General features: G+C 46.5%; 1 protein-coding gene across 5 annotated transcripts in view; it reads left to right on the top strand.

Moving 5' to 3' along the window:
* IKZF1 (IKAROS family zinc finger 1 (Ikaros)) overlaps nt 1–9,189 on the top strand; it is a 100,767-nt gene extending 91,578 nt beyond the window's left edge. For all 5 annotated transcript variants that reach the window (XM_011947558.1, XM_011947556.1, XM_011947555.1 and 2 more), the window contains one exon: nt 4,427–9,189. In XM_011947558.1, the coding sequence (XP_011802948.1) occupies nt 4,427–5,136 (710 nt within the window). In that variant the 3' untranslated portion in view covers nt 5,137–9,189. The remainder of the gene's footprint in view (nt 1–4,426) is intronic.
* Nucleotides 9,190–21,726: the final 12,537 nt, after the last annotated feature.

The raw sequence follows: 21,726 nt of genomic DNA, 5'->3' as shown, positions 1-21,726 counted from the left end.
AATTCATAGTAGTTTATTTATTACTAATGCTATTTAAATAGATTCAAAGATCAGACCCTGCTCTTTTATTCTAATTTCTGTTTATTTTGATTAATCTCTTAATTGATTGGACTTTACATTCAAGCAACTTTTTTAAAAAAGGTTTCTATAGATGTTCTATTTCTATCACTGTATTGTGTTTGAGGATGTTGGCCTGTTGCCTTCGTATTTGACGAGCATTTTGACAGAGTCTATGATCTTGGGCCACTCTTTCTTTTTCTCCCTTGAGAACTTTTTAGATTTTGCTGATGGCCCTGCTTGTTGAATGTTGCTGTGGAAACATCAAGTCTAGTGTAACTGTTTCTTCTTCAAGGTGATTTGCGTTTTATTCCTGAATGCCTGAGGGTTCTTTCTTTAACCTTGAAGTTAAATACCCTGATTAGGATGTATCTTGGTCTATTCATTCTGAATAAAAATACCTGCTATTTTATCTAGAAAGTCTCCTTTTTTTCCTCTATTTCTGGGAAATTCTCTTTTATATAAATATGTTTTGTTCCATCTATTGTGATCTCTGTTGAGGGATACTAGTTGTCCATATGTTAGATAATTTGTCTTCCATATCTGTTAACAGTTCTTTAAGTTTTTTGTTTATTTCTCTGTCTATTTTTACATTTACTCACTGTTCTCTTGTGGTTTTCCTCTGTCAGTAATTTAATTTTTAGTAGTTCCGGTTCTATTACTAACTCTGTTTAAATAGATTCAAGGATCAGACCCTGCCCTTTTATTCTTATTTCTGTCTATGTTGATTAATCTCTTAATTGATTGGACGTTACATTCAAGTAACTTTTTAAAAAAAGTTTCTATAGATGTTCTATTTCTATCATTGTATTGTGTTTGAGGATGTATTTTTAATCCATTCATTAATTCTGTAATGATATTATTTTGCTCCTTATCTTGTCTCCTGAGATCCGAAATCTCTTTCTTCGTCTTATTCTGTTGTTTTTGTATTTTATTTTGAATATTTTTAAAATTGATTCCATGTTATGAAGCAATTATGAGGCATTTCCTCTCTTCTTGGAATTAAGGATTTTTTCCCCTAGGAGGGGCTCGATGGTCTGTGTTTTGCTTCCTTTCTTCCCCTGTATTTCTAGAAAATATTTTCTTAGTAACCCTGACATTTCTTTTCATCTGGCTTATTCTGCTTGGTCTGATATAGCTTGATTGACATTTCAGCCTTCTTCCCACTACACTTTTTTTCCTGTGAGAGCTATTGAGTTTTCTAAATCCTGAAAGAATGACAAAGATGGGGTTGGAGGAGTCTGGTGAGGCAAAGTGCAGCCTTTGTTAAAATACTTTTCCTTTGCTCTCTCTCCCTCATCTGAAATTTAGTTACATACCCTAAGCCATCAGCACTGTACCTACTTGGGGAATGCTTTCATCCCCACAGGAGATTCTCTGGGGCTTCGAGCCATCTTCCTCTTCAGTGTAGACCACAGAGGACTTTGCTTCTGTCCCAGGGAGCCCGCAGGGGCTCACTTCTCCATGGTCATCTGATTCTTGTCAGCCAAGGTTTCAACTGCTTTTCTGATCAGAACAGGGAAAATATACCTATTTGAATCATGTCTTTATAGATATGAGGATATGAGGGAAAATGCTGAGGTTATTCTTGACTCACACATAAAGATTTGGAAATGAGATTAGCAGCGAAGCTTTGCCCTACATCTCATTCCAGAATTTCTAGTCTTTGAGTATGTGTCTGTGTGTACTCACACACACCATAGTGAAATACATATTATATATAATTATGTTTATATATAATATTCTATGACTGTACATGACCTGTTCCTTTAGCTGATTGCTGTCGGTGAAATTTAGAGGTTTTTATTTTTCTTGTTTCATTGGGTATTAAGGAAGAGAAATTCTATGGTAATTTTCATGTGCCACAGTAATCTGACATATATGTTGATTTACACCCATATGTTGTGATACCAAGTTTGAAAACAACAGATTTCAGGGTTGCTTGGGAAACCACACAACCATGACTTGGGGAGAGACAGGATGATTAGGTGGGAAAGCACCCTTTTGGTGGGGCTGTAAAGACTTCTATATTTAGCAAAATTGGCTACAAAGTCCATTCCCCTCCTTTTCTTGCATTTCTTGCTGTGATTCGGTAGAGGAATAGACTTGGATACAAACTAGAATGGATTCATTCTGTTCTGGAGTTAGTGTAACAAGACATTTAGCTGCTCAACACAAAAAGAGAAACAAAAAATTTGTGTGGTTTCAGTAATGTTATACAATTACTTGTTCTGACGTTTAATGGAGAGAAACACCACTTCTTTGGTCCCTACCATCAGCTTCATAGGGGTTTCATCCTGTTCTGTTTCTGGAAGGGCGTAACTGGCCATGCACAAGTTTTCTTTCTGTAGTCAGAGTATATGTCACTTCTGACCACCAGTAGATGAAAACAAACAGAAACTAGGCTATTATATGATACATATCCATTGCAAAATAAGACATGAAACTCAAAGGTACTTTATGGTATAATCGGGCATATGTTCCTGGACAATTCTTAATGGTCACAGATTTTATAAAAGGACTATTAGTAAATGTATGAATTACAGAGTAGTTTATCCTTCTGTTAGTAAGAACCAGCTGATGACTTCAGTGTCAGGTGCAGCGTGGGAGGTGTTGGGACCTTCCCTTGCCACCACCCTCACCAGCCATCATCAGCCATAACCTGCACATTGGGGAAGTTTTGAATTATCCCTCACTTTTGCCCCTCTTCAAGCTGTTCTTTCCACAGTGAATGAGAAGGCCACTTCTTCCTTCAAACCTTTCATTGGTTTCCATTTTCCTTTAGATAAAGTCTCTGCCTAGCTGGCCTCTGCCTGCCCCTCCTGCCTACCTCTCCAGCACTGCCCCCACCTAGGGCTCTGGTTCCCCAACCTTCACTCAGTCCTGCCACACCTCCCAGCCCGTTCTCCCTTCAGAAATTTCCTTCTTCTTGTCCCCTACACTGGGACACAAAACCCTCCTTGTCTGGCTGACTCTTACAAGATCAGAAACCTGTGTAATGCTCTCATAGCAAGCTCCCCTTGTCTTCGTGGATCTCTCAGATGGGAAGGAATTATCTGTGCAATCATGCATGAACTTCTACCTACACTCCCTTAGTAGCTGTCTGCTGCTAAGGATGGGGACCATTCTCACTTGCTCACCATTCTGTCCCGCTGCCCAGTCCAGATGTGTTGAAGGATGGAAATATACAGAGTAGTGGTAAAATATAAACCATTCAGACATTCCAAGGATGGGCTTATGTGCTTTGACTCATTTATGTACCACCACTGAAAGTAGAATGCAGCCGCAGTGTTGCCAGTAAGAGTGCAGTTACTGTAATTAATGAATTTGCTAATTAAGCCATGATTTCATACCAAACTTATGACCAACATATTGAGAAGGTGTGCCTTCAAGGAAATTCATTTTTTGTATTACGATATTTACTACAAAGCTAATTGAAGAAGCCAAATCTAGGCTCTGATTTCACCATTGCCAGGGAAATGAGCTCACGGACTGCTATGAACTGATGATGTCAGATCAGAAGTTTCTCAAGGCCAGGGCCCAGTCACTGCTGAGGCCTCAGCAGTAGTTCCTTGTACATCAATAATTCTCAGTACTTTCTAAAAATAACAGATGAATAACAACTATTTTCCCTGTAGCTCCCTTGCTATGCCTCCTACTCTCCACCACATGTTTCTGGGGAGCCCTGCTTCAGGCCTGCCAACTACAGATAATTACTTTTGAGTATCCTTTCCACTGTCATCACAAGACAGAGCTCATCTACCTTTGGGTTATTTGTCAAAAATGTGTCATTTTATTACAAAAATAAACAATCATCATGTATTTTGATTAAATTTTACACTAGTTTGTTAAAAATATTAAATACAATTATTAAAATTATTAACAATCACATATTTTAAATATATTGTATACAATGAATAAATTATTATGTATTTTAATTCATAAATGTATAAGCTAGCCAGTTGTAAATTACTGAGAACACTCTACTGAAAAAGCATCATTTAAAATACACTATTTAAAATATTAAATGAAATACAATAACATAATTAAATTAAATTAATCTTTTGTTCCCCTATTTATTTATTCATTTATCCAACAAAATCTCTTTAAGTGCCTATGATGGGTGGGTCCTGGCTTGGTGCCCCCTAGACAGATGCATGGGCCTTCCCCCAGCCCGTCAGTGTGGTGCAGGTGTGATGTGTGTCCGCAGGTGTGTGTGTATGTGTGCAGGTGTGGGGTCTGCAGGCGTGCTGGGCCCCCAGGCGGTGTTCCCCTTTTCCTCCTCGCGTGTAGATTTCAGCTGTTGCTGCGGGACCTGACCGGTTCCGGAGGTGGCCACGCCCCACTCACTGTCGCCTGCTTTCCACAGGGGACAAGGGTCTGTCCGACACGCCCTACGACAGCAGCGCCAGCTACGAGAAGGAGAACGAAATGATGAAGTCCCATGTAATGGACCAAGCCATCAACAACGCCATCAACTACCTGGGGGCCGAGTCCCTGCGCCCGCTGGTGCAGACGCCCCCGGGCGGCTCCGAGGTGGTCCCGGTCATCAGCCCCATGTACCAGCTGCACAAGCCGCTCGCGGAGGGCACCCCGCGCTCCAACCACTCGGCCCAGGACAGCGCCGTGGAGAACCTGCTGCTGCTCTCCAAGGCCAAGTTGGTGCCCTCGGAGCGCGAGGCGTCCCCGAGCAACAGCTGCCAAGACTCCACGGACACCGAGAGCAACAACGAGGAGCAGCGCAGCGGCCTCATCTACCTGACCAACCACATCGCCCCTCACGCGCGCAACGGGCTGTCGCTCAAGGAGGAGCACCGCGCCTACGACCTGCTGCGCGGGGCCTCCGAGAACTCGCAGGACGCGCTCCGCGTAGTCAGCACCAGCGGGGAGCAGATGAAGGTGTACAAGTGCGAACACTGCCGGGTGCTCTTCCTGGATCACGTCATGTACACCATCCACATGGGCTGCCACGGCTTCCGTGATCCTTTTGAGTGCAACATGTGCGGCTATCACAGCCAGGACCGGTACGAGTTCTCGTCGCACATAACGCGAGGGGAGCACCGCTTCCACATGAGCTAAAGCCCTCCCGACCCCCGCCCCACCCAGCCATCCCAGGAAAAGCACAAGGACTGCCGCCTTCTCGCTCCCGCCAGCAGCATAGACTGGACTGGACCAGATAATGTTGTGTTTGGATTTGTAGCTGTTTTTGTTTTTTGTTTGAGTTGGTTGATTGGGGTTTGATTTGCTTTTGAAAAGATTTTTATTTTTAGAGGCAGGGCTGCATTGGGAGCATCCATAACAGCTACCTTCCTAGATGTTTCCCCAGACTGCTGGCTGAGATTCCCTCACCTGTTGCTTCCTAGAATCCTCTTCTCCAAGCGATTAGTCTAAATTTTCAAAGAGAAATAGATAAAACACGGCACAGCCTGGGAAGGAACGTGCTCGTCCCTGTGCTAAGTACGGGGTTTGCGCACCAGGTGTCTTTTTCCACTCCCCAGAAGCAGAAAGCACAGCCCCTGCCGTGTGGCTCTGCAGGTGAGCAGACAGGACAGGTGTGCCGCCACCCGAGTGCCAAGACACAGCAGGGCCAACAACCTGTGCCCAGGCCAGTTTCGGGCCACATGCATCTAAGGCGGAGAGGCTAAACTTTTGAGAGGAAATACTATTTTAAGTCATATTCTGCGTAGGAAAATGAATTGTTTGGTGAAAGTTGTGTCTGTCAGACTGCCCTGGGTGGAGGGAGACCCTGGGCTAGAGCCTTTGGGATCCTCCTGGATTCGCTGGCTTTGCGGAGGCTGCTCAGATGGCCTGAGCCTCCGGAGGCTTGCTGCCCCGTAGGAGGAGCGTGTCTTCCCGTGGGCATATCTGGGGAGCCCTGTTCCCCGCTTTTTCACTCCCATGCGTTTAATGGCCCCCAAAGTCTGTCACTACAATTTAAACACCAGTCCCGAAATTTGGATCTTAATTCTTTTTGAACCTCTCAAATGGCAACATTCCTCAGAAACCACAGCTTTATTTCAAATCTCTTCCTTCCCTGGCTGGTTCCATCTAATACCAGAAACCTCTTTTCCTGAGGAGATCCAATCCTGGCCCTCATTTTAATTATGTACATCTGTTTGTAGCCACAAGCCTGAATTTCTCAGTGTTGGTAAGTTTCTTTACCTACCGTCACTGTATATTATTCTCGTTTTAAAACCCATAAAGGAGTGATTTAGAATGATTATTAATTTTCAGCTCAATGAAATACGTGAACCCCAGCATCTCTGTTGCAAACACACTGAACTCATCTGTTTGAACCTAAGCTGTCAAACGTGTTGAAGCTCTTTAATGTAAAGGCAAGCCACCATGTGTGTCCACACATACATAGGATGGCTGGCCCCACGCCTGTAGGATATTGGAATGCACAGGGCAATCGAGGGACTGAGCCAGACGTTCGGAGACTAGTGCCACCAGATCCCCCAGGAAAGAGAAGGCAGGTGGCACTGCAGGTGAGAACCCTACCTGTCCATATTATGACATGGAGGCACTGAAGCCCAAGGAAGGTGTGTGGAGATTCTAATCCCAACCAGCAAGGGTCTCCTTCAAGATTAATGCTATCATTAAGGTCATTACTCTCAACCACCTGGGCAATGAAGAATATACCATTTCAAATATTTACAGTACTTGTCTTCACCAACACTGTCCCAAGAAGAAATGAAGCAACAGAGAGGAAATTGTACATGAACACCTCAGCATTTAATCCAAACAGGGGTTCTTAGTCTCAGCACCATGACATTTTGGGCTGAATACTTATTTGTTAGGCAGGAGCTCTCCTGTGCATTGTAGGATAATTAGCAGCATCCCTGGTCACTACCCAATAGCCGCCTGTAGCACCCCAAATTGACAACCCAAACTCTCCAGACATCACCAACTGTCCCCTGCGAGGAGAAATCGCTCTTGGTGGACAACCACTGACCCAATTGAATTCCAAACCAATCAAAGGTCTGGGAAGCCCTCCCCCTGCCCCCCCCCAAAAAAAATAGAAAAGCACTTGAAGAATATTCCCAATATTCCCAGTCAGCAGTATCAAGCCTGACTTGTGTTCCTGTGGAATCACTATAAATTCTATAAATGAATTATTCCCCTTCAGTCTTCAAAAATGTATTTCCTCATAAACATTTGAGTTTTGCTGAAAGGATGGAGTTTACAAAGATACCATTTTTGAGTCATGGATTTCTCTGCTCACAGAAGGGTGTGGCATTTGGAAACTGGAATAAACAAAATGGCCGCAACAATGCACTGAGTGAAGGAAGAGAGAGAGAGGAGCCAAGGGCTTTAGACAGTCCTCCTTCAATATGCAATTACAGAGAAAGATGCGCCTTATCCAAGTTAATATCTGTAAGGTGAGCGCCTTCTTAGAGTCAGTTTGTTGCAAATTTCACCTACTCTGTTCTTTTCCATCTATCCCCCTGAGTCAGTTGGTTGAAGGGAGTTATTTTTTCAAGTGGAATTCAAACAAAGCTCAAACCAGAACTGTAAATAGTGGTTGCAGGAATTCTTTTCTAAACTGCTTTGCCCTTTCCTCTCACTGCCTTTTATAGCCAATATAAATGTCTCTTTGCACACCTTTTGTTGTGGTTTTATATTGTAACACCATTTTTCTTTGAAACTATTGTATTTAAAGTAAGGTTTCATATTATGTCAGCAAGTAATTAACTTATGTTTAAAAGGTGGCCATATCATGTACCAAAATTTGCTGAAGTTTATCTTCTAGCTGGTAAAGTAGGAGTTTGCATGACTTCACACTTTTTGTTGCGTAGTTTGTTCTGTTGTATGATGGCGTGAATGTGTGTCTTGGGTACTGCTGTGTACTACTGTGTGCCTAGATTCCATGCACTCTCATTGTGTTTGAAGTAAATATTGGAGATGGGAGGGTAACCCGTAACAGGTTGGCCTGTTGATTACAGCTGGTAATCGCTGTTTCTTGTTCCTCCCTCTCTCTGACACCTCAGCTTCCCAAGATGTGGAAAGCCTGGATCTCAGCTCCTTGCCCCATATTCCTTCTGTAATTTGTACCTAACGAGTGTGATTATCCTAATTCAAGAGTCACTAAAAATCATCACATTATCATCGCATATCAGCAAAGGGTAAAGTCCCAGCACCAGTTGCTTCACATACCAGCATGTTCCACTTCCAATTTAGAATTAGCCACATAATAAAATCTTAGAATCTTCCTTGAGAAAGAGCTGCCCGAGATGTAGGTTTGTTGTTATATGGTTCCCACCCCCAACCCCGATTTTTGTGCTTTTTTCTTGTTTTGTTTTGTTTTGACTGCACTGTGAGTTTTGTAGCGTCCTCTTCTTGCCAAAACAAACGCGAGATGAACTGGACTTAACGTAGACAAATCATGACACCAGTGTATCCTTCCTTTCTTCAGTTCCAGCAATAATGAATGGTCAACTCTTAAAATCTAGATCTCTCTCATTCATTTCAATGTATTTTTACTTTAAGATGAACCAAAATTATTAGACTTATTTAAGATGTACAGGCATCAGAAAGAAGAAGCACATAATGCTTTTGGTGCAATGGCACTCACTGTGAACATGTGTAACCACATATTAATATGCAATATTGTTTCCAATACTTTCTAATACACTTTTTTATAATGTTGTGTGTGGTGATTGTTCAGGTCGAATCTGTTGTATCCAGTACAACTTTAGGTCTTCAGCTGCCCTTCTGGCGAGTACATGCACAGGACTGTAAATGAGAAATGCAGTCATATTTCCAGTCTGCCTCTATGACGATGTTAAATTATTGCTGTTTAGCTGTGAACAAAGGATGTACCACTGGAGGAATAGAGTATCCCTTTGTACACATTTGAAATGCTTCTTCTGTAGTGATAGAACAAATAAATGCAACAAATACTCTGTCTGCCCTATCCCGTGAAGTCCACACTAGCATAAGAGAAGGCCCAGCAGAGCAGGAATCTGCCGAGACTTCCTCCCAGTGAGATCCCAGTATGAGAGGGAGAAGAGATGGACCTCGGGACAGCTGCAATACCACTTGGGAGCACATGTGGTATCTTAATGTGGCCGGCGCAGCAATTCAACGTGACATGACAGACCTCCCGTCTACAACAGTGCTGGACATGGGGGGGAGGGAGAGGGCAACAAGAGTTACATTTCCAGTTCTCCACTGCAGCATGCTTCAGTCATTCTGTGAGTGACCGCACCCAGGGTGGTGGGAGCACAGAGGACAGAGTGACCACAGTGAGTACACCTTCAGCATAGGCAGTTTGCAGAGCCACACGCTATGCCAGGACTGAGCCAGTGAGGGGAGGTTTGCCTGAGCTCTGCCACGGAATTGTACTACTGCAGACTCTCTGTGGTGAAAATCCTTGTCCCTTTTGGATGAATAGGCAGATATCATTTGGGTTCAGATCTAGCAAATCCAGTGAGGTGACTACCTTTAATGTGGCACAACGTCAGACCCAAACAAGATGAAACTCTAGTGAAATAAACAGTGTATTAGGTTTCACATCCGGGCCTGGCACCACTACCCAAGAAGGACTTTTTAAAATATCTTTGCCAAGGCAGCATCTTTAGGAGAACTTTTCAGCCTCCTTAGGTTACCTCATTGAGGGATCATGTTGTGTATATGTACATATACATATAATGATACATCTGTTTGCAAATTTATCCAGTCATTTTTATAGCTACACCCTGCATATTTCCAGTGATTATGGTGCAAATAATAATAATAATAATAATAAAGAATACCTACCGTTAGTTAAAAATAACCTGGACTCAAACTAAGAGGAAAAAGTAATTCAGAAGGGTAAGGGGTAGGACAAGAGGGTGAGAAATATGTTGATATATATTTTTGTAAAACTGTATGGTACAGCCTAGCAGCTCAATGCCTTAGGAAGCTAGACCTGCAATGTAGTGACATAAAAGAGAGGTTCCAAAACTCTTTTAGGAGCCATAGGGAGGATGACAGCCTTCATTTCTTAGTTTTCTGTACCTTGTCTTTTACAACGTCATAAGAATTATCCTCAACGTAGCCTTTGACGCTGTAAATCTTGAGTATTCATTTACCTTCTTCTGATCTGGAAACAGCTGCCTGCCTGCACTTCTCTTCCCGAGGAGTGGGGTAATTTAAAAGTCAAACTATGGTTTGGATGTTAGTATAGAACTTTGGAATTGGGAATTAAAAATCAGGACTGGGGACTAGGAGCCCAAAAATTCCTGATCCCGTTTCTGATGGATTTGTCACAAATTTTCTGTCAAAATAAAATGTCTTGGAGGTTATGACTCCTTGGTGAAACCTTCTCACATTCTCACTGGAAGCACATGGGTTCTCAAGGAACAGAATCCCTTTGGCTGTTTTCAAAACTCATGTCTTTTCTTTCATGGCCTCACAACTCCAACACAGGACCAGGCACAAAAGAGACACTCAAGGGATTGATTGAGCAATTGGTAAAAGACCCGGAGGAAGTTCTCAGACAACCAAAGCAGAAACTCCACATTCCTCCAAAGCCCAGGACATCTTTCTGAAAACTTCTGGCCTTTTCTCTGCACCAGAACCCAGAACAGGCTGGCACAGGGTTGCTGTGCAGAGCTGAAATCAAAATGTTGCTGTTGCCTGCACAGATCTGTCTTCTCTGACTTCTTGCAAATCATCCGCCCCTAACTTCCTCTAAGAAGGCAAAAAGGGATTCCCCGTGGCTCTTAGAATAGCAACCCTGCCCTCAGCATCCTAGGCTCCCACCGTCTTTTCCTGCCATTAAACAGGCTTGAACAAAACCAACCCCCAGTTTTGAGCTGCCGTGAGACTCCCTCACTGACTCCAGCCTTGCCCAGGCTCCAGTGCCTCCAATGACCTCCCAGGACTTTGTTTCCCAAATGCAGCTTGTAATCCCCCGAGTGGCTGTTAAAAATGCAGCTTTCAGAAGCCTCCTCCAGAACATTCTGGAGCTGGAGGTCAGGACACAGCCCACCCTTGAGGTGTGGGACCAGCCCCCAAGTCGTGCTAAGCAGACTCCCAATCCATTCCTCCTTGAAACAGCTACAGCCTTGCCTCTCTTCCTGGGCCCAAACCCATTTTTGGAATGGAGGGGAGGAACCAATAATAGTCTCCTTTTTTTTTCCTCCTGAGTTTGAAACAAACCAGATATTATAGATAAAAGAATCAACAAGTGGGAAACCAAAAAACTAGCTTTCTTACTCATAAACCAAGATGAGAGGACACAGCTTCACAGTGTGACCCCAGCGGGCATTACACTCGTCCTGCATTAGACACACTTGCCCACCTGGCCGCAGGTAGCAATTAAGCTCAGGAGGCCCCAGCAAAGGCTGAGCCCCTGCCCTGCAGGACAGGGAGAGGGTACCAGAACATACACCCTGTAGGCAGCAGACCCCCATGGAGCAAGAGGAAGCGCACTCGGTTCCTACATCCAGACTCAAGTCTAGGCCACTCCTTTCCTCCTGGGGTCCAGCAAAGGGCTTTACCAAAGTCCATCCACATGGAAACAGGGGTGAGAAAATTGAGTCCACAGCCATCCCCGCATCACTCCCTGGATCTCAGCCTATTTCCCCTAATGGAGAAGCCAAGCCTATACACCTGGCCCTCCATGGTCCACTAAGATGGAAGGCCATGCCCCAGCTGCCACTGGTCTCCGCAGTGACCCTCAGTGTCACACAGTCTCTCTCCCTGGCCATCCTTCAATGGGAGCCTCCTAAAGGCCTCCTTACCTCCTGAGTCTCCTTACTCCTACCCAGACTTTTGACTTCTCAATAGTGATTGTGTTAAAGCAGGAACCTGATCAATCACTGACCCTACCCTGCACACAGATCTCCCCTTGTTTCCTGTAACTCCAAAGCCAAGTGCCATTTCCTCAGCCAGGAGCACAAGGTGGCCCTGCCTTAGAGGTGTCCCTCTGGGCATGTTGAGATGTACATAAGGCATGGTGGTTAGGAACGGGACTCTGGAGCCGCCAAGCCTGGGTGTGAATATCTGCTCCGTACATTAAGGCTGTGTGACATTGAACACATGGCCTAACCTCTCTGAGCCCCAGTTTTCTCCTCACTGAAAGACTGGAGGGTTGTAGTGAAGATTAAATCCTCAGTGTCTGTGGAGCACTGGGCTCAATGCTGCAGGAGTGGCTGCTCAGCCTTTCCTGCCTCACCTGGCATTTGTATAGCACCTTCTAGCCCCCTTATCTCATTCCAGCTGCATGACAGCCAAGTGAGTCAGGAACACAACCACATCCCCCTTAGAGATCAGACAATTGTGTCTGGGAAGCAACAAACCTCCTTCTCAGCCATCACCATGCTGGGCATGTTTTGCATGAGCCTGGGGAAGATGATATGTGCCCCACTGTAAAGTGAAAGAACTGCGTCTCAGGGCTCCACAGAGCACCCAGAGTCCAGTGCAGCAGAGGCAGAATGGTCCCAGGCCCCTCGGGCCCACTCTTCTCCTGGCTCCCATTCCATCTTGGCAGTGCTTCCTCCAGGGAGGATGTGGGATTTGATACACAGGAATGACAGGGTTTGGCAATCCCATCACTTCTGAATTCCAGGGAGGGGAGGAGAAAGATGCGGGTGAAAACCTGCTTTCAGAGGGTTTTCCCTTGGCTGCCTCCTCAACCAAACTCACCCACAAATTGCACATCAAGTTTCCCAGCCTCCACCTCGGGGAGCAGGCTCTTTCACTTCAGAGAATTCAGAGGCATCTCGAGGGGCATTCAAAACAGAACAAACATGAATGAAGTCTGTTGTATGTCAGAACCAGAGGTCCAATAGCAGTAGCCCTGCTTGTCTGGGAAAGAGTACTCAAGGAGAAAAAAAAATGGGAGATAAATTGAGAAATGTAGATTGAGGATGGACAGGAGGAGTTTGAACAGGTGAATAGGGAGGCATCCAGGAGCCTTAGGAGGTGAGGAGGAGGTGGTGATGCAATGGGAACTCTGGAGACAGGGAAGGGGGTCATGCCATCCAGGCAGAAGAGAGGCTTTGCCCACAGCAGGGGTGCTGACACTAGCCAGCAGAAGTCAGGAGAGGAGAGGAGAGAAGCAGAGAAGAGAGGACTGGACTCTGCCACTAGGACTCAGGCTCCATGAGCAGGGATTTTTTTTTTTTTTTTCATTTATTTAATGCCATATCCTCCATGTCAAAAAGAGTACCTGGAACATATTAGATGCTCAATAAATATTTGTTGCATAACATCTATTTGAGATAATTAAATCTATTGTGCTTTGAAGAGAGGTGAGGAGGTGAAACCCAGTCTCAGAGCCTATATGAGCCATTACTGAGAAAAGGGGAAAATGGACAGAGGATTTAAGGAGGGGAACTTGGCTTTGTGTAAGCACGGATGGGACAGCTGGGTCCCCATGGATGGTCAATGCATTTGGGAGTCATGAGGCATAGGCTACTGTATTGGGGGCTGTGACAGGTACATGTCACCTTAGGAAAGAGGTGGAGGGTAGGGGACAGCTCTGGGGAGCACGGGGAGAGGAGAAGCAGGAGGAATTAGGCAAAGGAAATAAGAGGGGCTATTCCAGATAGGAAAGCCCGCTGGGGACAGCATCTCAGATTTGTTTTTTTAATTCAAAAAAGGAGGCCCATAAATAGGTTCAATAAAGCAATAAGGAAGGGGGCAGAGATGAGACCACTGGGCCAGGTATTTGGGATGCTGGCAATGACCTTCAAGTGGTGGGTGGCAGTGGACTGCAAGGGTGGGCAGAGGTAGGCTCTGGAGAGCAGCTGGCAGAGAAGACAGGACCCTGCAATGCAGCCCAGGCCTCACGGAGGCCGATGCTTTGGAAAGGCCAAGTTCTTGGCTGCACTTTTCTAAGGAGAAAGGTAAGAGCCTCATAGGGATGCTCCCTTGCTTTTTCTGCTTTTTGACATGGCCAAGACAGAAAGAAGGTGGACGTCCCTTGAACTCTGTCTCCTGTCCACGTCTGGGATCTGGGCTGCTCAAGGCAGGCTGCATCACCTTCCAGCTCCAGGAGTGGCCAGGCAGGTCCTGGAGCAGCAGCCTGGCCCCTGTCCACGCCCCCTCCTCCCTGGCAGCAGGCCCTGGGCCTGGGCTGAGCAGATGGGCCCTGGTGACTAGGTGAATCGGAACCATGGGAAGCAGATGCACCCGCCATGGGTCCCCGGGCACAACTGGAACCTGCTGGGGGAGGGAATTTGCATAATAAGGATAATTTGGTACCAAAACTGTCCCCTGAAGTGAACTGCATGGATCTCGATACAGTTAACAAATTTCACTTCTTCTTTCCCATGTTTTGTCAAACCAACTAGTTGTGACGTTGAGTGTGTGAATTGTCCCAATGTTTCTGTTTCTGTGCCCATGAGTCAGCCCTGGCCTCTCTCTCTGCTTTGCTACCCCCTGGGCCCAAGGAGGTGCCATGCACACGCGTGTGGGCCTCTCCCGAACAAGGCCACGCTAAGACCTCTCTCTGTGGTTGCAACCACGTGTGATCCCAGGCTCCCAGAAGGCCTCGGTGGCTGCGGCCTCCTCTCCACCACCGTCTCACGGTGCTGTTCCTCCCCAGGCACCTGCACAAGCTTCCTCATTGTCATCCTCCCTCCAGCTTCCTGTGGGTAGAGGGTGGGCTGGGCCCCACAGTAAGAAGGGTGTGCAGTTTCAGGGTCCCTCAATTCGATTCCCCTTTCAGGGACCTCCTCCCTCTGGGCGCTGCCCTGATCCCCACCCTCAGTGGGCACTGCCCCTTGCAAAACCCTCTGTAAATCCCCTCTGCCTACACCCACTTCCCACCTCTGTGAGCACCATGATTCCTTTTTTAAGTTGGTCTCATACCACCCCATGGGAGAACAGTTGTGTGCTTACATGCACTGATGGGAAATTAAAGCCGACACGCATGGAGGCAGGGACCCTGAGAGCTGCGGGAAGCTGGTCAGCTGGTCTCCGGGTAAGATCTCATCTCCAGGAAGGCATCCGGTCTCAGTGAGATGTGACCCCAAATGATCCCTCCAGCCTCCTCCCAACCTCCAAATCACACCCAGTTCCCAGGTTTCCTTGCATCACAGGGCCCTGCTGGTCCTGGGAAGTCTTCCCATGCTTGGCTGCCTGCTGAGTTCTTCTGGGACAAGGCAGAACTTACTGCACCTAATTTTTTGAGTTTTCTGAAGACCTGATCTCTGAGTTCCTCAAACCCTCATGTCAGCTGTCTTAGGGCTCTCACCCCGCAGTGTATGGGATGTCCACCTCCTCCATTGGACTGTGAGCCTGTGGAGGGCAGAGGCTGGTCTCACACATCCCGAGCCTCCAATAACAATAGAGAGAAGCTTCTGCTGGAGATTCCATCCCAGAGTCCTGGACTCCCTGAGGTCTTATCTTGCCCCAGGCAATGACGTGGGCCTGAGGCCCATGACTTTCCCTTTGAAGCCCTGGCCATCTTTCTACTTGCTCCACAGCCACCATCAACTGCCCCCCCTCCCCCAACTCCCAGAGAAAGGGCCAGACGCAATAAGATGCTGACCCCTGGACTCCCTGGGTGCTCCCGGAGGGTCCTCTCCTCATCTTAGCATTCAGGCGCTTCTTTTGGACAAGGAACTCCTCCAAGAGACAGGCAGAGCCTCTAGCCCTGGAATGAATCGGCTGAATCTAGAGAAGGGCTGTGGGCCAGGGAAGGCCGGAAGAGCCCCCTCTGGGCACGGAGGAGTTCAGCCGTGCAGCAGTCTGCGTGGGGGAGAGGGGATTTCCCTCAAGAAGGCTTCTGGGGCTTTTTATTTTCCAATGTAAACATGCTTTTAGTCCTATGAGCGTGTGTTTGTGTTAACACTCATTCAAGTGCTGTCCTATATACATAGTTCTGTCTTGTCCCACCAGCATTGACCAGGCCTGCCCTTGTCACCCCAGGACCAGGAGCCAGGGTCAGAGACATGAGAATGTAAGGCCGCCGCCCTGGAGGAGCTGCGGGTGAAATGGGCAACCGTCAGGCAAGAGCGTCCACAGACAAGCTCTGTGCTGCCGACACAGACGCCCAGGACCCAAAGGTACTCAGGGCCCATGGGACCAAGTGCACTTCAGCTGAATCTTGAAAAAGAGGAGGCAGAGGGGGGACAAACTGAATTATACAAAATACTCAAAGCCAAAGAAGGCAAGAAGAGTGGAAGACAAACACAAAACAAAACAAAAAGGCCCACAAATAGAACAGAGAACAGTTACAAATGTCATCAATATGAATCCAAATGTACCCATAATATCTTTAAACATCAATAGTCTAAGGACAGCAATTGAAAGATAGAGTTTCAGTGGATCCAAAGATGTGACCCAACTACATGTTGTCTATAAGAAATCCATATTTCATACCTGTAATGCCAGCACTTTGGGAGGCTGAGGCAGGTGGATCATGAGGTCAGGAGTTCAAGACCAGCGTGACCAGCATGATGAAACCCTGTCTCTACTAAAAATACAAAAATACAGACATGGTGGCACGCGCCTGTAATCCCAGCTACTCAGGAGGCTGAGGCAGGAGAATCGCTTGAACCCAGGAGGTAGAGTTTGCAGTGAGCTGAGATCATACCACTGCACTCCAGCCTGGACGACAGAGCGAGACTCCATCTCAAAAAGAAAAGAAAAAAAGGAAATCCATTTTAAGTATAAAGACACATATGGATTAAAAGTAAAGAAATTAAGGAAAAAATGCCATAGTTACACTATCAAAAGAAAGCAAGAGTAGCTATACTGATTGATTTCAGACACAGCAGAGTTACAGCAAACAAAGGCATCAGGGTAAATGGGGGCATTCCATAATGACACAGGGGTCAGTTTTCTAACAAGATGTAACAATCCTTAACATGTACACTCCTAACAACAGAACACCAGCATACATGAGGCAAAAGCAGAGAGAACTGCACAGAAATCAGTGAACCCACTCCTAGAGCTGGAGACTCCAACATTCTCCATCAGAAACGGACAGATCCAGCAGGCAGAAAATCAGTAAGGATGCAGTTGAACTGAAAGACAGGAGTTACTTGGGCAAAGAAAGGCAGCAGACAGTTTCAGGCAGCAGGGGCAGCGTGAATGTGGTACAGAGGCCTGGACATGGAATAGTGTTGAAGGAAAGCCAAGCCGTGCAGCTGGGACGGAGGAGTGTCCTGGGGGCTGGGGAGTGCTAGAAGCCTGGAGAGAAGGGGTCCACCACTCCACCAAAGAAGTGCCCTCTGAAGGTTGGGGAAGGGAGCAGGAGCTGAGCCCCTGTCCTGACCTTGGAGCTGCAGGGCTGTCATGAATGCATAGGCCCCCTGAGGAAGGGCGGAGAGGGGTGTGAGCACCAATTTCAGGTAGTGAAACTAAGGCCAAGGAAGCAGAGAGCCGTTTTCAAGGTCATAGGGAGTCACCCTCAAGCCACATTTCCTAAAGCTCATTATGCATAATACAAAAAAAGGAGAATGGGGCAAACGATTTGGGAAAAGCCACACACTCTTCCCTCTTTTGGAGATCCACAAGGTACCTTAGCATTTGAAATGCCCTGGGCAGAATGGAAGATGGTTTATTTAATCCAGCTTTCCACAAATACAGTTAACCTAAAACTGCCCCACCTCCCTCCCCTCTTCAACATTACCATTAATATGCATGTCACTATAGGAAGGGAAATGCTTTAGAAAATGGGGTCCTAGAGGGAACACCGAGAGCCAGGGTGGGACCACAGCCAGCCTGTCCCTGGCTCTTCCCTGGCCTGGCCGTGTTCCTGGCCTGCTGCCCTCAGGTTGCTAATGTCCCCAGCACTGCTGTTCCCTTCATTCCCTGCGGTGCCAGGCCCTGGATCATGGATGAAGGCACAGGCTTGGCTCACACTGTGACTTGGTCGTGGTTACACCGTCCCAGGGTGAAGCACGGTGGCCCAGAGCCTGCTCCAAGGTCATCACATGAGCTGTCTCCTGACTTCTGGAAATTAGCCTTGCCCTAAGAGTGGAACTGGCTTGGTGGGAGCCTCTATCTGCTGCTGGGGGATTTCAGCGCTGAGGCCGTAAGGGATGGAGAGGGTGCCTAAGGCCCTTTCTCCCTAGAGCAGGAAGCAGAGCCGCAGGACTATCTGCCTCCTCAGCTTGCATCTCTACTCAGCATTGAAATTCAGGACCTGACATGGGGCCTGGATAATTCAGAACAGATTTGGGTCCTAAGCATCTGTGTGAACCATATGAAAAGCACCAGCTTACGATTTCTATGTGCTTTCTCGTTCAGGCCTGGATGAAAAGTAGCATTAGATTCACTGTAAAATGCTTAGAGACTTGAATAAAAAGGAAGGAGGAACATTAGCATTTGCTGAGACGGTATCATATAAGTGCTTTTGTCATTCTCACAAGGTGTTATTGTGCCCACTTACGAATATGGGATCCTAAGACTCAGACAGGACAAGTAACAAACCATACAGTATTCACAGATCCTCGAAGCCAGGATAACACAATTAACGATAACAAAATCAGTGCAATACACCAATATTGAAGTAATATGAGATCTTAATAACATATTTGTGTTTTTAAAATAGAGAAGAAGAAAAGGTATCAGTTAAGTTAATAAATTATTTTTGTTTTCCAAATACTTCCTTACAACCGGATGCCTTTAGGTCATGTTCATTTGTATGTTTGACAGTGTACAGACCTTTCCGGTGTAGAGTCAATCATTTGAAATCATGAAGAAGAATCCTCAAAATGATTTCCCTTGGGTAGTAAACTCCCTTACAATACCGCATGAGGGAGGTGGCAGTGGGGAGGACAGAATAGTTTTGGGAAAGAGAAACATGATATAGAGATTTAACAATGTACTTCAAAGGCATGCGCCTGACTTTCAACAATGGAACAAGGAAAAGTGCTGAACAGGACTGACAGATCAGAAGGAAAATCAGTAGAAGTAGGCCGGGTGCAATGGCTCACGCCTGTAATCCCAGCACTTTGGGAGGCCGAGGCAGGCAGATCACAAGGTTAGGAGCTAGAGACTAGCCTGGCCAACATGGTGAAACCCCGTCTCTACTAAAAATACAAAAATTAGCCAGGTGTGGTGGCAGGTGCCTGTAATGCCAGCTACTCAGGAGGCTGAGGCATGAGAATCGCTTGAACCCAGGAGGTGGAGGTTTCAGGGAGCCAAGATCGTGCCACTGCCTTTTAGCCTGGGTGACAGAGTGAGACCCAGTCTAAAAAAAAAAAAAAAAAAAAAAGAAGTAGGAGAAGTAATATTTTGAGTATTTTGGGTAGAAAAATAGCACATAAAAAGATTCTGTTGCACCCTACTTGTTAATATGTAGTGATTATTTTCAAAGTCTTAGCCAGATATCAAACAGATACACAGCACAAGATGTCACCTTCCTGGGTAAAGCAAGTCTCAATGATCTCAAAAGAATCTCCTCCACAGACCCTGTTCTATACTGCACAAAATCCTTAGCCCAACCTTGGGATAAAATTAAATCTTTCCTGTTCTTGATGATCTCCATGCTTTAAAAGCACATTAAAGCCGCAAGTAACGACAAAGCCTTCCAGCATTAGCAGACCTCAGAAGGCATAATGCTTAACCCAACAGCACATAGTAGGTGTGGAGTAAATGTTTGTGAATTAATCATAATCTCTCACTTCACATCCCTGATGGCAGCTTTTCTGTTCATCTAAATATTCTTTGATATGAAGAATGGCTGCAGACCAGGGTATGATGAATGTGCAACTTCGTTTCTGCCCTAGGATCTGAGAGGGCAGAAAGCTACTGCACTGAAGCGGCCAGCCATCTCCAGCATTTCCAATGTCAACCAAAAAGGAAAGCCTTTCTCATTGCCAGGCCTTCCTTTTGAAGGGCTCGGGACCCAGGAAGTAAGTAGCTTTCCCACTGTGCAGATGAACAGAGCATTCTGTCCAGTGGACACCAGCACAGTCACGGAATGAGGATTTCTATGGGCCAGACACATAGAGAAAAGGAATAGAGGAGTCATTTTCCCCACACCTTAGAGAGAAGAATGGGGCTGGGCTAGCCCCTCACTGAGGTCCCCCAGCTGCTGGGTACCACTCCTCTCACCAGCGCCTAGCGCCCTGGGGCTGTTGTATATATATAATGTGACTGTAACTCATGAAAAGTAGGATGATGCCGAGCAACCGAAAAAGAAAACACTCTCATCCTAAGGAGTGCTTGGTCACTGATACACACTGGGCACACACAACCCCTGTAGGCTGTACTAAGTGTATGAGAGAGTAAGTTAGTCAATAGAAAGGCACACCTCCCAGATGCACCCAGCGATCCTACTTCCTGATTGTCTTCTCAGAGAAACTGAGCAACCATTTCACACCTGGAACATCGTGATGCCAGAACCTGCAACACAGTGTGTTTCTTTTGTTCCCCACATTGAGGGTCTATGTGGAACCGTGCTTTTCTACAGAGTAGCTACTAGCCTCACATGACTATTTCAATTTACATTAAAATGAAATAGAATTGAAACTTCAGCCCCTCAGTGGTACTAGCCATATTCCAGGTGTTCTATCAGCAGATGCGACTATGCCCACCATATTGGACAGCACAAATGTGGAAGCAGACGTTTCCATTGTTGTAGAAGGCTCTGTCGGGAAGTGCTGATGACATGCCAGCACCTGCCTTGCTCCCTGGTGCTCCCCAAGGTCTAGCACAGTGCCTGGCACAAGGTGAGGGGGTGCCCAGAAAAGATTCAATTCCCTCTCCAAGTAAACCATTCATTCCCAGCTTGTTCCCCAAAGAAGTCTGCCTTGAGGTTCTAAATCCTGAAGGCCGCCTTCGGTATTCGAAGTATGCAGCAACTTTCGCTTCTTCTTTTTCGACCTGGCCCTTCACTCTGCCTGAGAGGGAAATGTCACTTGCCTGAGAACATGTGCTTTTTCTCAAGCAGGCACACTGGTCCCTTTCAAGGTGTGGGCTGACATGCTGGCTCTCTTCCCTGCATGCCCAGACATGCCTGGGATCTCCTAGCCACACACCCTGTCTCTCATGAGTCGGAGCCCTGGTGGGTTTCTGTGACTTCCAGTCCCCTCCTGCCAGTAGCAACCTGCAAAACAGAAACCGAGACGTGCAATAGGAGGAGGGTGGGATTTCCAGCAAATAGGGAAGGACTCGCTACGCCCTGCTGGTAGATTGTTGCAGGATCATCCTCCTCTCAGGAGAAAAAGAGGAAAAAAAGGCAAATCACTTTCCTCTTGCTTCTGCTTCTCCTAAATAAACTGCTTGCCTAATTTCCTTTGCAGTTAGAGAAATGTTCCTTGTGAAAGCTGCTATTTCCACACATTCACACACTGCAGATTCCGGGGCTTCTGGAGGCATTTGCTTTTCCAGGTTCCCTCTCTCTGTAGCTAACGCTGTCCTTGCACCTCCACTTGAAAAGCAACCCCAGGGCAAGTCAGCCTGGCTGAAGTCTTCAGATTCTTCTTTCAGTGGAGGGGTGCTGGCCTCCACTGGACTCTAGGGACAGGCAAGACACAGCTCTGGAAGGTTCCATCTGAAGCCTGGGGATGTCCCTTGATGGCCCCCATGACCATGCCAGCCAACACAGCCACCTGAATGAGGCAAGCTTCTCTGGGTCCCTACTGCTAAGTGCAGGATTTGAGAAAGTCTGACCACTCCTATGCTCACGGGCACTTAAATAAGGTCAAGTCCCTTTCCTAATTCCAACCTATGCTTGGATAATTTGTGTATGTTGGGGTGCAGGTGGGGAAG

Source organism: Colobus angolensis, unplaced genomic scaffold (assembly GCF_000951035.1).
Source record: "Colobus angolensis palliatus isolate OR3802 unplaced genomic scaffold, Cang.pa_1.0 Scaffold268, whole genome shotgun sequence".
NCBI classification, from domain to species: domain Eukaryota; kingdom Metazoa; phylum Chordata; class Mammalia; order Primates; family Cercopithecidae; genus Colobus; species Colobus angolensis.
Note: the sequence above shows the minus strand (reverse complement) of the source record. Positions and strands in the feature narration are given on the sequence as shown.